The 16,384-nt window shown below is 36.4% G+C and overlaps 1 protein-coding gene across 7 annotated transcripts in view; it reads left to right on the top strand.

Moving 5' to 3' along the window:
* The window catches only part of RALGAPA2 (Ral GTPase activating protein catalytic subunit alpha 2), a 324,755-nt gene that overhangs the window by 128,020 nt on the left and 180,351 nt on the right, over positions 1 to 16,384 (top strand). For 3 of the 7 annotated variants that reach the window (XM_045053931.1, XM_045053932.1, XR_006595409.1), the window contains 4 exons: positions 1,275 to 1,406; positions 3,162 to 3,259; positions 8,109 to 8,199; positions 9,593 to 9,793. In XM_045053931.1, coding sequence (XP_044909866.1) covers positions 1,275 to 1,406; positions 3,162 to 3,259; positions 8,109 to 8,199; positions 9,593 to 9,793 — 522 coding nt within the window. The remainder of the gene's footprint in view (positions 1 to 1,274; positions 1,407 to 3,161; positions 3,260 to 8,108; positions 8,200 to 9,592; positions 9,794 to 16,384) is intronic. The other 4 variants (XM_019826891.3, XM_006929996.5, XM_019826890.3 and 1 more) reach the window with 3 other exon arrangements.

Here is a 16,384-nt window from a genome sequence, read left to right as displayed (position 1 = left end):
ACTTTGGCTTATCTTTGGAGTAAAGGGTTATACTGAGGGTGGCACAAGGGCAGTGAGCTTCATTTCAGGTGAGGAAGTGGTTGACACTGCCGGGTAAGATAATACAGGCTGAATTTTTATCTTAGAAGGAAGGAAACTTTAGCTAAATTAAAATTTTTAGAAAACATGTTACAGCTATGTAGATGTAAAGTTTTATGACTGTTGGAGTGAGTGTGGAGTCTGCTGAGGGACCACATGGCAAGTCCTGTAGGAGGGGTGTCCAGGTAGCAAGGGAGGGAGGAAAGGAGGCAGGAACAGGTCTGAGGGTAGTGTGGAAGAGTGAGCCGCAGAAAGGAGAGAGCAGTAGGTGCAGGTGGGCTAGGATTGCTGGAGACTAAAGTGAGTCAGAGCTCCTGTGGGGGATCAAATCTGTGGGGAGAGGTCAGGGGGAGCCCTATGTCCACTGTGAGGATCCCAGGCTTGGCTGTACAATGATGGGGGGCCTCGGCAAGAGAGAAGTGGTGCAGTCAGATCTTGGTTTTAGAGGGACCTCTCTGGAGCCACATAGAGAATAGAGAACTCATTCTCTGGGAGAATATAGTTTGTAATAATGCTAGCTGAGATTATCCAGTGGCCAGTACTCACCTATGGTTTTCTATTTTATAACAATTATGTATTAATTCTCCAAAAATGCCAGTGGATCATTTTTGTACTTTAGTGATTAATTCAGCATTGCATTTGGTGGTAAAAGCTATTAAATAATTGTAGTATTTTATTTTGGACAGTTGTGCATTTATCTGTTGAAAGGAATGATAGAGTTGAAATTCCCATTTCCTTTTATCTTCCTATAAGAGAGTGTGTGTATGCACGTACGTGTGTGTGTGTGTGTGTGTGTGTGTGTGTGTGTGTGTGTGTGTCTTTCTACTCTCCTCAAATGTAAATTACCTATTCTGTGTATTTCCTGGTTCCCGCATTCCTTGGCATGCCCGGCTCTGAAATTCCAAGTGACTTTCACAGTTCTCAACCATTTCTGCAGCTTTTTCTCTTTTTTTTCCCTCCATTTTGAAAATAAAATGCTTTGCAAAACTTAAAACGTATTTTTAGAGTGGAATATTACTTGTTAACAAGTGTAGAAAGAAAACTTTAGTATGTAAATGCAGATTATCTTATTGTATAATTTTGGACCGGGGTGAAGTATCCCAGACTACATTTTTAGAATCAGTTGGTTCAAGTGGTGAAATTATTTTTAAAAATCTTTGAATACATCTCTGCATGTTTTGTGTTAATGCCCACAGAAGTGGAAGAATGTCAGCAATCAGAAAATGCACCTGCCATGGAATCTGGCTGCCTGGGGGCGGAGCAGCACATCATTCGTAGCAGCAGCACACCTGACGTCACTGAGCCACCCCGCCCAGATTCCTCTCAGGGTACGGAGTAGCTGCAGTGGTTAAACAATACAGGACTATGGATCCTGGCTGGGAAGGAGCTGCACGCCGTATTGCTTTCTGCGTTTATTCTAACCCCACTCAATTTATTTCAAGGAAACTTGCTTTTTAAGTTGATAGCAAGGATGTGATTTCTGGCAATGAAATATTTTCACTGTTTAATACACTTATCTAAAATTATATATACTTAGGTGCACCTCTTTTTTTTAATGTTTATTTATTTTGAGAGAGAGAGAGAGAGGAGAGAGAGAGAGAGAGAGAGAGAGAGAGAGAGAGAGAGAGAGAGAGAGAGAACACAAGCAGACAAGCAGGGGAGGGTTAGAGACAGAGAAGACAGAATCTCCAGGCTCAGAGCTGCAAATGCAGAACCTGACGTGCTGCTCAAACCCACAAACTGTGAGATTGTGACCTGAGCCAAAGTCGGATCCTTAACCATCTGAGCCACCCGGGTGCCCCTAGGTGCACCTCTTTTAAGAGTAGCCTGTTTGAGGACTAGAGAGAAGTCCAGTGGTGGCTGGAGTAGGTGGGAAGCAGAGAATGTCACACCACAGGGTCCGGGCGAGCGGCTGAGTTAAGTAGGAGGCAGGGTAGGGGCATGCAAGAAAGGGTCTTGTGAGGAGAGCCATAAAAGTTGACAGTGAGAATGGAGGGCTGGCTGGACTTGTGAAAAAGTTTATTAGCAGCCTGTGAACTCTGCTGAGGCTGAAAATAAGCACTGCTGATGGCATCCATCTACACAGTGTCTCTGACACCTTCCAGCAAAGCAGAGAGGCAGATGGTCAGATCTGTAAACAATGAATGATGTGTTTTACAGGGAAAGTGCATGTTTCAGTTGTGTCTGGTGGCAGTGAATATGCTTATTATTTAGTTTTAGTTTCATCAGTTAAGTAAGAGATAAACCATCTTGTTTATCAACAGGTTATCTCGTAGTCTCATCAAAATAGGGAAGTATTCCCTCTTAGAAATTTTCTTGAAGTAAGAAGATACACTAAAATAATTTGAGAAATGTATTATCTGAAAGATTTTCTGTTCTCTGAAAGGTTTGGTATAAGACTGTTTTAAATTTTTTTTTTCCCCTTAAATATTTGGTAGAATTCACCAGTTGCCTGGAATTTTCCTCTAGGAAGATTTCAAAAAAATATTCACATTTTTAAATCATTTTAAGACCATTAAAATTTTCCTTTTCCTGTTTTGATTCAGATAAGTTGTGGTTTTTCAGGAATTTGTTCAGTTCATGTAATCTTTTCAAATTTATTGGCCCCAGATTATTCATAAAACCCTCTTATGATCATTTTAGTGTTTATAGGCTATGTGGTGATATTCCCTTTTTTATCACTGATACTGATAAGTTCATGCTTTCTCTCGTCAGTCTTTATTCTTGAGCAATACTGAACCACCTTCCTGCTCTATTTTCCTGTCAGCTCACCTGGAAAACTCAGGCAGCTTTCCTCTGAAATCCCATTCTCAAGGCCCCTAGGAGAGTCTTGTTACCTTCCCCTGTGCTGGCATAATGTGCTAGGTGGACCTATTGGCTGCACTCAATTCAGTCTCTTAAAAGCTATCTGTGGGTCAAAGATTCTATAGGGTAGACTTGACTCATAGACTATCAGTTTGCCAGATCGTAACTCCTATTTTTACATATCTTAGGATATCTAAATTTGATTACTTACATATAAATTTTTTTCTCCAATTTTATCATCTAAAATATTTTGTTAATTTTTTCCCCAAAATCTCTAGGTCAAAAGGTAGAAAATATACAGACTTTGAGTTCTGCAGAGTCCAAGCCTATTCAAGAAAATAAAGGATATGTGAAGAAAGAACATGAAGGAATAACAGTAAGATATTTTCAAACTATATCAGTTTGTAATTAAAAATAAACATACAAATTATTGGCATAATAAATACGCTTATTAGTGGCAGTTCTTTTAAAACATTTCTCCATTTAGATGTGTTATTGCCCTGAACAACCCTGAGAGCTCTTAAAGGCTTTCTTACTTTCTGTGTAAAATTATAGTCACACTACAAAAATAGAAAAAAAATTAGCATGAAAATGGAATTTACTTCTGGTCTGTACCTGGCATTCTATATTTTTAAGCAGGTATCCTTGCCTGTCAGACGTATATTCAGATTCCCTGTTCCTGAAACTGCTTTAGGTAGCATGTTCCACCTGACATGAGTTGCTAGATAAGTGATTTTTTTTTTGCAAATATCAGTTATGATTTCTTTTTTAGAAAAATGTAAAATAGCATTTATCTCTTTAGACTGAATATAAAGTGTAAAGAAGAAAAACTAAAAAGTAGCCCACATTTCATGCATGCACGTGACTCCTGCTTAGTCATTCTTTAAAAATATGTAGATATATATTTATAGAAAACTCAAACATAACAGAAAGGTGCACAATAAACAGAGAAAATCTCTCTCTAGTCCTCCCTGCCTAGAAGATAACCAGTGTTAAAATTTTCTGTCTTTATTTTTAAAGGGCATGTATCTTTTTATATATGTTTATTTATACTTGTATATATGTCATATATACATAAACATGCATATGTTTATGTATACTTATATACTAATAAATATATGTTCTGTATATACCTGCATGTGTATTTTGACAATATATGTATATTTCATACATATATGTATGTTTCAATAATCAAATAAATACCTATATGCCCACCACCCAGTTTAAGAACTAGAATTTTTCCAGTGCTATTGCTTTGGCCTATATATGTTCCTTCCTTGTCCCCTCAGAGAATGTTATATTGGCTTTGTGTTTATCATGTCCTTGCTTTGCTCTATAGTTTTGTTCTATATGTATGTATTTCCACATTATATTCTTTAGTGTTCCTTATTTATAAACTTTATTAAGTGATTTTATTGCTTTTGTTCACTCACATATTTCTAAGATTTATCAACACTGTGGCGTGTAGCCTAAGTTTTCTCTACCATATGACACTCCATTGTGAATATGTCACAACTTATTTTTCCATTCTCTTGTTGATGGATAGTTAGATTGTTTCATCTTTTTTTTATTAATGAAAAATGTAGCTATGTGCACTCTTGTATATGTTTCAAGATCTACATGTTTGAGATTTTTCTTTATGGTGACTATCTAGGCATGGGATTAATGAGACATAAAGTAGAAGAATATTCTTTACAAGAGACTGTATGTTTTCCAAAGTGATTACACCACTTATATTTCTGCCAACAATGTGTTGAGTTCCCATTCATCCACATTTTTGTCAATACTTGCTATTGTCAGATTGTGAGTTAGGTGAATGAAAATGGGAATTCATTTTATTTTGCATTTTTCAGATTACTAATAAAGTTTAAAATATTTCCACATGTTGATTGACCATGTGTGTTTCATGTGACGTCTTTGACATTTTCTTATTGATTTTTTTTTTCTTTTTCTCTCTTATTTGTACTAATTCTTTATATAGTCTGAAGAGTAATCCTATTTTGTTTATGTTTCTAGAAAATATTTTTTTCCAGTGTGTGGTTTATATTTTCACTCTCTCAATGGTGTCTTGATGAACAGAAGTTCTTAATTTTGGTATTTTTGATTATTAATTATATTTATAGTTAGGTTTATGAAATATTAAAATGCCAACTCTACAAGGATAAGAATATTTAAGTGTTTCAGTTTTGCTGTACACATTTAAGTCTTTTATCTATCTTGAATTGATTCTTATTTATGGAGGTAGGGATCTAATTTTATTTTATTTTTTCCCACATGGATAACCACTTGTCCTTGGTCCCATTTATTGAATTCATCCTTCCTTCATTGATCTGAAATGATACCTCTCTCTCATATACGCTTATCTTGACTGATTGGTAACTTTGTGTTTTTGGCCAGTAGTACAACATCTTAATTACTGTAGTTCCTCCACTTCTTTATCCCTTCCCCCCACCTTCTATTGGAAGCTATTTTTTTACTATCTTTTGTCTTTCATTGTTGTTTTTGAGAGTTCTGTCCATTCTGTTTAGTTGTCATTCCTTGCTATTCTTTGTCCTTGCCCTTCAGTTTTCTTGCATTATATTTAGTTGCATTTTCTTTTGGTTTATACATTTGTCCTTTTTTGTATACGCTATGTGCCATGCATCTTGTTCTTCCATTGTTTCTGGAAAATTCTTGGTAGTCATTTCTTCAAATATTGCCTCCTGTTTGTTCTTTCAGCTCTTTTTTTCTGGAATTTTGAGTAGAAATATATTTAGACTTTCTCATTCTGTCTTCCACGTTCTTATGTCTCTTTTCACATTTGCCACTCTTCTTGACCCTCTGGTACATTCTGGGTGATTCATTAGATCTGTTTTTCAGATCTTTGTGTTTTCATATGGAGTTGGCTATGTAATACTTCCACTGAGTTTTTTAGTTCAACAATGATAACTTTTGCTTCTGAAAGTTCAGGTTAATTCTTTTCAAACATTCTTGTAATTTCTAATAATTTCTTGTTGCTTGCTCATTTTTGTGATTGCTCATTTTTGTGATTTCCATCTTTTATGTCTTTAAAATAGTCACAAATTACAATTCTAAATTCTTTTTCTGATTGTCTGAAGTCCTTGCGGGGAGGGGCGGGTAGGAGTGGGGTCTAAATCTAGTATTTGTTGTTTCTGAGACTCTTGTACGTGATGATTTATTTCCTTGGGTATTCAGCGATCTTTGATTATGAGTTCCTAGCTGATGGATCTTAATCTACAGGAAATCTGGATGTCTGAAGTGATGGAGTTTCACCAGGACAATGTGCATTTGTTTCTTCCAAGAGCCAGTGAGTGCTCCTTTAATCCTGGAATCTCAGTCCTTTTGCCACTGGCAGTGGCAATAGTAGATTTACCCTTATGGCAGCCTGTTTTCACTGCTCTGGTTTCTACTCACTTTGTGGGGGGAGTATGGATCACTGGGAGATTTATTCTACTTCCCTGTGAGCCTGAAATTCTTACATAAAATCTATTTCTATAGCTGGAGGAAATTCCAAACATCTTTCATATAGTCAGAACCACCCACATTCTGCTTTTTAGTTGAGGAAAGATCCTGGGTATATTTCTGTTATCACATTAGGTATATATCATCCTTCTTTAAGGCTGGGTAGTATTTTTTTTCATGTACTGTTAGTCTTCTAGATATTTCATCCATGACCTACTTCTGTGCTTTAGCTTAATAATTGTCCTGTCTTTTAATTGTATATCTCAGCCCCTCCTTTTCATTTGTTTGCTTGTTTAATATTTTTCCCTTTAGTTGGCTCATTGAACCCTAGGTTTCTTACACATTTTGCACTGGAGGACCTTAAATTCACATCTTCATTCTTGACTTAATCCTCTGTTTCACTCCTAGATTTTTATTGCCCACTTACGGTACATTTGCTTTGGATATTTAGCCTAAATATGAAAATTAAAACATCAGAAATCTTCTCAAGTTCCTTTATCCTTATGCTTCCTTCTTTCCTCCCTCCCTCCCTCCCTTCCTTCCTTCATCACCGTCATTCCTATGGTTCCCTAGGTTCATATCCTTTTGTGATTTAATTTTCCTCCACTCCCATATACAGGTCTCGTATAAGCTCTTGTCTGTCATTCTACAGCATTTTCTTATTTATCTTTTCTTCTCCTTTTCCACCATCAAAAGCCTTATCATCTCATTCCTTATTCAGTCTAACAGTTCATAGCGGTTTTCTTCTTAATTTTAATATATCCCACAGATGACTACTAGACTTATCTTTCTAGTTGAATTTTTAATCACAGTAAACTATTATCTGGAACATACAGTTGCTTGTTTTGTCAATATTGGGTTGAAATTTGTAAGCCTGATGTTGAAGGCCCACTGGCAGCTACCTCTTTTAGAAGGTGGTCTGCGTTTTCTTCTTAACATTTTCCTTCTTCGCCTGACTGCCTTGCATGGCCTGCTATAATCAGCTTCTTTTCCTGCACATAGAACTTGCTGATTACCACTCAGTGCTTCCTGCCTTGAATCCCCTCCTGCCTTCTCTCTACCACTTCATGTCTGTTGCCTTCTTGAACAGCTGTCCTGTAACTGTGAGCCGATTAAGGTAACACTTTACTCTGCATACCTTTTAGAGAGAGTTTGCTTGCACATTTTGCTTATGTACACTGTGATCATTATGTGTAATGTGTATGTTTTGTCTCTCCAAGCAAGTTATAAATTTTAGAGGATGCAGATTGCCTCCAAATCTTTTAGTCGTCTCTATTTAACACAAGGTTTAGGTGTTGAGGCGGTGCTCAGGAAAGTCTGTTGCATATTTCACAAAGAGGCACTGAGTGACTTTTAGACGCCTAGATAGAATTTACACATTCCCTGCTTGCACACTCACCATTCCTGGGTAACTTAGGCCCTCTGCAAATTGGCTTCATTATGTATGTGTGCTCAAGCAGAAGTACAAATAAAACTTTAAAAATAAATTATTTCCATATAATTTGGCATCCCTTCTCGGTAGATCAATTTAATTGGATGTCACTTGACAAAGAAGAAGCCAAAAATTTCAGATCTTGAGTAATTTTATAATTCAATTATAGTAATTTGTGAACACATATCCTTCAAGTGGAAAACATCATTCAATTTTTTTGTTGCTGTTATTATTGTTTGTTTCTTTTTCTTTATAAATGTGGACTAGAAACTTAGTCTTGTAAAAATTAGAACTTTCCTGTAACAAATGCAATATTTCTTTTTGTCTGAAGATCTTAGTCAGAAGAAGCAGCAGCCCTGCTGAATTGGATTTAAAAGATGATTTGCAGCAGACACAAGGAAAATGTAAGGAAAGACAGAAGAGTAAGTTCCAGGAAATGTGGTCTGTGTTCGTCCCACTTAAGAGTGGATCTATTTTGTTCTCTTATAACTTGTATCTTATCCTCTGAAGAGTCACGGTTGTGAATTGGGGCATTTTTATTCCTGGAATCCCAGGATTGATGGGTGGTTAGTCGACACATACAGTAAACCAGGTCCAGTCCATTATGTGTGCCTTAGAGGCCTGTCCTTCCACCCCAGGTCTTTCTCCAGGTAAGAGGCACAACCGAGGTCAATGGCTGGGTGAGCAAACAAACCCAGAAGGAAAACTGGTCTTCTCCAGAAAGTTCCCACAGGCTAGGAACAAAAAGCTTCAGAAGCACATTGAAATCAATGGTATAAGTATTTGAAATTTGATTCAAATCCTTGGATATATTATATATTGTAATCTGTGGCCCTAATACTTTGCTTCCATGAAGTCAGGTACCTGGCCATGCCCTTCTCAGATTGCGTAACAGGCAGTTCCTGCAAATCGAGGCTGGTTTTGGTAGAGGCAGAGGAGCTCCTCTTAGGCTCCACCTTCAGACCCTGTGGGCTTGGAGTTCTGTGGCAGATGAACTTAGGGACCTAACAGGTTGGTTTCTGGGGCAACTTTCAGTTTATCTGGTGGCTGGGACAACTTGTAGTTCTTGGCAAGTGAAGGAAGGACAACAAATCCCAAGCAACAAGGCTGAGGGATGGTCAGCAAATACAAAGAACAGACAGAAGAGTAGGCAGACAGGAAGGGTAGACACATAAAACTGTTATGAAGTAGACAGGAGACTTGGAGGAGTAGACTGTCTAGGTCTGTTTTGTGTCAGACTAAATAGCTCTATACGGCTTAATAGCCTTTGAAAGCATCATTGTATGATGACAAATTAGAACTTTTTAGTGTTTAAAGGGGAGAAAATTTCTTTTGGAGAAAATTTTTTGCAGTTGGACACTTCATCCCTCAGTGAGTGTGGGTGATTGACTCTGGGTTTAGGACTAAATATTGAGCTCAATGTATAAAGCATCCTTAGACTCTTACAGCTAGGAGAATAATCTTGCATTCATGGTGAAATGAATTCCCACCTTCTTCCTCCACTCACTCCTATTTTGTAGCTGTGTATATTGCAATAGAAAGCTTAAGGACCTGATATAATCTTTTGGGTATATGGGATAACTGAATTAAAGACTTCCTTGAAAAGAATGTCACTTCATGTGACATGTTACATTCATGGAGCTTGTAATGACTATCAATGCCCTGTACCTGGGAGGTTTGTTTTGTTGGCAAAGATCCCTACAGAGTCACCTTTTGAGCCCTTATCCCCTGAAAGATTCCTGCTGCGTCAACTGTTTAGTTACTTGCATGTTAGTAATCGGGAGCATTCTGATTTCCAGCAATTTGTTATTTCAGACTTCGGTTCTTCTGTTGTGCCAGGTGAAAGTGTCAGCAGTGACACAGCTCTGGGCTATAACAACGAGGCAGAGCTGTCCATGAGCCCATGGCCAACCTGTGAGGAGGACCCGGAACTGAGCACTCCCACAGATGTTGTGACTGACTCTGATGCCCGCCACTGGTTACAACTGAGTCCCACTGATGCTTCAAACTTAACAGGTAACTGCATCTTTGAAAGGCATCAGTGTTACCAATTGGGAATCCCAGAGTTTCCCAGTAGCAAGAATTCTAGGGATCCTTTAGCACAATGATGATGGGGTGCTACCTCCAACCAAATTGGTGTAGTAGCCCCAACCACCTATTCCTAATCAGTCATGAATTCTCAGAGTCCTATGTGGACCTCTCCACATTCTAAGACATTGGCCAGATAAGGGAGGGAGTAAGCCATGTCGAACCACTGTCGATCATGAGAGGAAGTGGTGATATTCATGCCAAGCCTTTGCCATCCCTGACTACATTTGCTTTACTCTGGAAACAGAGAAGAGTAATTTATCCAACTCACATGTATCATAAATACAGAATAAGTTAAAGAGTTTGAATAGCTTATTGATTAATATTTTCTTTAAGTTTTACAATAAAATATTTGACATATAAGATAAGCTGCAACATATTTGTAAGTTATGGCCCATAGTACTAAAATGATCACCAGTGAATCTACTACCCAACTTAAGAAATAGAATGGCTCCCACACCAGTGAAGTTCCCTATAGGCCTTTCTCAAGTCACTTCCCTTCTCTCATCAGCCTGTCAGCCTATCCCCAATTTTTTCAGTAATAATTTCCTAGATTTCTTTATAGTTTTGCCACATGTATCTGTGTCCTCAAATAATGTACCATTTAATTTAAATTTTAAGACTTTAAAAAATGATATCATAATCTGTATTTTTTGCTTTTTCCCCCAGAGTATTATATTTTTAAGATTCATGAATGGACTAAAGAGGCAAACTTTCTGGTCTGCATCCAGGTTCTGCCAAGGAATTTCTGTGTGGCCTTGAGAAAGTTAACCTCTCTGTCAATTTCTTTTTTGTAAAATGTGGGTAGTAATAGTCCCCAGTATAGGGTTGTTGGAGGAATAAATGTGTGAACACGTAAGTCAAGTGCACAGAACAGTGCATATGGAAGTGCTCTGCAGTTTTAGCTATACACATGCACATACACACACACACACACACTCACACAAAGTCCTTCCTGGTCCACCATATTCATGCTTATGGGCAGATATCTCTTAGGAAAACAACAACAAACTAGAAAGCACAAATTGAGTAAAAAGTATTATTAAAATGTTAAAAATCATTATTTTTTGTTTTATTTTAAGAGAGAGAGAGAGAGAGAGCAAATGCACATATGAGGTGGGGAGGAGAAGTGAAAGGGAGAGAGAGAATCCCAAGCAGCTCTGTGCTATCAGCATGATGATGGGCTTGATCCCAGGAACCATGAGATCATGACCTGAGTTGAAATCAAGAGTCAGCCACTTAACTGACCGAGCCACCCAGGTGCCCTGAAAATGCTAAAAATCATTTATTAATGATAAATAAAGGCTTAAATTTTACCTTAGTTTTTTTTAACCAAGCAAACTTTGGTTTTCATTAATTATGATATAAAATTTAATGAATCTCTAATGATTTTGGAAATTGCTGATGGAGTTACATCAAAACTTCTTAAAATTTGCGTAGAAAAATGGTGTTGAATAAAATCTTTTATCTATGAGAGAGGTAAGACTAAGAAGTAAGAACTTAATGTATATTTAATGTGTGTATTTTAATTTAGATTAGATTCGTGAACAAAGAAAAACAAACCATTTAGCTATAAGTGAATAATGCATTGCCTTATAATCCTTCAGTGCTGTCCTTAAAAGACAGGAAACATCTTTGATCTATGTATTCAAATCTGCCAGTGGTTAGAATAGCCTTGTAGAGTCAGTGAGAAAATGATTGGCAAAATCATGTGTTTAGTTTCATAAGTTATTGGGTAGCAATTTGTGCTTCTCAAATTTTTGATTGTTTTAAAAATGATTTACAATTCTTTATATATATAATGACATAGAGATACATGTAATGATTTTAAATAATAATACCGTAAATTTATAAAGTATTTAACAGTTTACAAAGAACTTTGAGGCATCCTTTCTGATTCTTTATTGTAAGCAGGCCAAGTCTTCTCAATTTTGTTTTAGAAATGGAGAAACTGAGACCCAGAGAAAATATATTGTCTAGCTAAACTAATTACCACAGCTGGAACTGGCTTCCAAAGTGTTTTGCATTTAGTGCAGTGCTGTCTACTCCTCTCTACTGCATTGCTGTTAAAATTACAATTGCAACACCCTTTAAACTATTTGAGAATTATTTATGCATGTATGGAATAAATGGTTTCTTTGGGTCCAATATACAGATTATTCAAGGGAAATCATCAGCGTGGTACTGTCAAAGGCAATAGTAAATTTTCAGTAAGTTGAATTTACTAAAACAAGAACTAGTTTTAATTATTTTTATTGAAAAGAAAGAAAATTGGGTGCTTACTTCTTTTGTCTGTCCTTTGGAAAGATTAGTTTTGATCCTACTTCAGAGTATGCATGGGACAGGCCAATTTAATAAACTTGTGTGAGGTAATTTCATATGATGCACTCTATGTTGTGATTAACTCCTCCAAATACTTAGTTCTTCTTTGAAATACTAATATAGAGAATCGGTACACTCAGTTCAATAGTTCATCTTGTCATCTGTGAAAAGGACAAACTGTAATATGATAAGGTTTAAGGATTATCACAGCTCTGAATTTAACTTTCTGTTCTTAAGAGAACAATTTCTTCATAAATGTACAAAATAAAATTCATGTTAGCCTGATCTTCAGGACATGCAGAGAATGATCAAACAATTTGAGTGTATCTTTGTTTCTTGTTGAATAATCCTACCAATTACCAAATGTTTAGGATAACAAACTGCTTCTAAAACCTTGAACTCCATCACTAGCAGGTTAACAATTTTATATTTCTTTTCTCATTTACATTATTACACATTTGCTGAAAATAACAGCTAAATTTATTGTTCATTGAAAATGATTGTTGTGAAAGAAGTTATTTATATTCACAGGTTCCTAGAAATAGGGCTATGGCATGACATGTGGGCGCATCCAAACTACCATGGGATTGGTTGCTTACCTTCTAAAATCTTTAAAATGAATAATGTATGTCCGTAAAGCAGATGAGGAAGAAGAGGGGAGTCAGGCCATAGTGGTGGTCAACTGAATGCCAACCGGCTACTTCTCTACTTTTGATCATCAGAATCCAGGCCTGATTTTTCTGGTTTCAGAATGAAGGTGTTTCAGTTGAGCCTTCGGGTTTGTGCCTTTTGTTTAGTTTTCAAATTGAAAGGGAAATTTATTTCCAAAGCGCCAGCAATGTTTCGTCAACATTCTACCAAGTCTACATAAAATTGCAGCCATGTGAAATCTCCATCTGGTCATAAGTGCCTGTTTTACCAATTACCAAGACATTTCATGACTAAAATCCTTTGCGTATTTGAACAGTTCTATACTTTAGATTTCTCTGTTAAAATCATGCGTGTTTGGAGAAAAATTATGATTTTATTGGTTTGCAAGACTTTCTACTTCAATAAAATGTTTTAAATGCCTTGTAGCATTTAGTAATAATGAAACAGAAAGATACTAGGCTAGTATGCTAGCTTGCTCATGAAAAAGAAAATAAACTGAGTACTTGGTATTATTAGGGTGGCATGAAATTTTCTGAAATCTCTCAAATCCCCATTTTTAATTAAGTGCTGCTTCACTGAGGAACCATCTACATGTAAAATGTCAGCATCTGTTCTGTTACTTATGCCATGAGTGGAAGTAATTTTGGGCAAAAACATTTCAATTCATTTAAAAAAGTGACAATAATATTGAGCATGCAGTCCTTTCGTATACTTCTAAAGGACTCAACATAACTTGATAATGTGATAAGGGGTGTTTCCTAGGATTTTTATCATTGAGGCCTAAATTTTTCTGAGAGCAAAGCAGTATTAAAACAGACGTTCTACATGGGATTCTTTCATAACTGAGAATCTATTAGTTGGCTGGTAGCAGGGAGGTACAGGTGACAAGGTACCTGGCCTACATTTCCTTGAAGTTGTTACTCAGCCAGAGTTCCAGTGTGATTGGAATGCTGGGAGCTGATCTCTCTTTGGATGGCTGCATTTTGGGTGGTGGTAGAGGATGAGACAAAGCTCGTAAATCATCTACCTAATCCCCTTACCTTTTTTTTTTTTTAATCCTCAAAGGATTAAAGGCATCATGACATTCTTTATGAGAAACATAAATGCCATATTATTTGTTCACTTGGGGGCTTATATTGATTTGTAAGTACTCATTAAGCCTTCAACATAACTTCTCAGACTGACAGATGTACTTATTTTACTGATTAAACATTAGGAAGGTGAGTGTCTCTTCTGAGGTTTTGTAAACGTTCGAGAACCTAGAAGGTCTGTCATTAGGCTTTTGCTATCTCTGCTTTCTTTCAGGTACAGTATGTAGGAATTCCAGCTTGGACTATATCTGCTCATTATAATGTCTCTCTTTAACTGATTATATGATTCCTCTGTAAGAAATACAGATGTGTTTTTCTTTAAGAAGGAACAGTGCTTCTGTGTTTTGGAAGGCCCTTCCATGACACTATGTTCCATCATTATTAAATCCTTTGTTTCAGTGTCTTGGGATCGTTCCATAACTAATATAATAAGCTCTCAGCACCTGTCATGGGTACAGTGTTGGAAGGATACAGAACTGTTCTTGGATCTGCCCTGGCTCCTTTTCAGGTTCACTCCTCCTTGCTCCTTTTGGCCAGCTTGTCATTTCTCTACTTGAGTTCCTTACATCCATATATTGTACTTCCATTTCTTTGATTAGGCCTTAAAACACCAGCAACATATATACTCAAAATGACACCCATGGGGGGTTAATTGCCTAGAAATCAGTCTGTCTTCATTTGTGTGGGGTAAGCAGTAGAACTTGGGAATGATTATGTTAATGAAAAGTGTAATAAGACAATAGAAAAAGAAGATTAGTGGTGGAGGCAAGACACAGCTCTTAAAACTCCCTCCAAAGGTTCAAAAGCAAAGCAAAGCAGGGCTCCTGGCTGACTCTTATCTCAGGGTTGTGAGTTCCAGCCCCACACCGGGTGTAGAGATTGCTTAAACAAACAAGAAAACTTAAAAAAAAAAAAAAAAAAGAAGAAGAAGAAGCAAAGCAAAGGCAACTTCAACAGGAAGCTGAAAGTAAGATATTAGAAATAGAATCAAATCAGCAACTACAATAAATATAAACCATATAAACTTGCAGTTGAAATCAGAAACTCATGGAATCAGAAATCTCTTTTACATTGAAGAACTAAAGCCGAGCCATATGATGTTTACCAGAGGTAACCCTAATTGTGTTCAGGAAGACCATAAGTAAGTACATACATTGGTAGCTGGGAAGAAAGATCACGGAGCTAAACTAAATATATGTCAGTTACATAAACTTTAAAGCAGAAATCACTTATTAGTGACAGTAATAGCTCTGAATTTATATGAACTTCATAGCCTCCAGATATATGAAGCAAAATTTGACAGAATTACAAGGAACTACTAATAAAACCATAATCATAGTGGGAAATTTTAATGTGAGTTCTTATTAATTGATCAGTCAAGCAGAAAAATATTGGAATAGAGAAGATGTACACAATACAATTTATCCTGATTGAATGGATATATATAAAAAACTTTGAACTTCAAAATACGTGTGATTTTTAAAAGCACATGGAACATTTACAGAAATTGACCAATTAGATCATTAAGTCTCAACACATGTCCATACTTTGAAACTATACCACATCCTGTGAATATGATGAAATAAAGAACAAAATTAAGAAACTAAAAACTGCACCCCAAATAAATTAAGTCCAAAAGAAACTGTGAATTAGAAAATACCTCAAACAGAACTACAGTGAAAGTTACATACCACAATGTCTAGATTGTAACTGAAGAGTTATATGGACGAAAATATATGGCCTTAGGTGTGTATATTAGAAGAGAAAATTATTGGGGTGCCTGAGTGGCTCAGTCAGTTAAGTGTGTCTGACTCTTGATTTTGGCTCAGGTCATGATCTCATAGGTTTGTGGAATCAAACACTGACAGCATGGAGCCTCCTTAGGATTCTCTCCCTCTCTCTCTCTGCCCCTCCCCTGCTCATGTGTTCTCTCTCTCTCTCTCTCTCTCTCTCTCTCAAAAGAAAAACAAAAAGAAAATTATTGATCTATGTGTTCTATTCAAAAAATTAGGAAACAAAATGGCAGAATAGTATATAGAAGTTAATAAAAATGAACTAAGAAAGTTAAGAGAATGGACATATATACTAGAAAGCAGTGAAGATGATCAAAAACAACTCTTCAAAAGCATTAATAAAATAGACAAGTAGGCAGGATTAATTGAGGAAAAAATAATGAGGGTAAAAAGGAACAGAACTACAAAAACAATGTAAGCTTTAAAAAATAATACAGTAAGTTAATTTGAATAGATTTATAAAAATAAAGGACAATTCCCAGTTTTACTGAAGCTTCAAATAAAAGAGAAGCTATCTTTTCCTGTTGCAGAGATTAGAAAAAAAGAAAGCTCCCAAAATTGTTATTTACCTTGTGACACCTTGACAGTAAAACCAGACAAAATGAGTACTGAAAAAGGAAAATTAGAGTCTGTCTCAGTTAAAAGCATATAAATGAAAATCC

This window comes from Felis catus, chromosome A3, assembly GCF_018350175.1.
Source record: "Felis catus isolate Fca126 chromosome A3, F.catus_Fca126_mat1.0, whole genome shotgun sequence".
Taxonomy (NCBI): domain Eukaryota; kingdom Metazoa; phylum Chordata; class Mammalia; order Carnivora; family Felidae; genus Felis; species Felis catus.
This window is presented reverse-complemented; position numbering and strand designations above follow the sequence as displayed.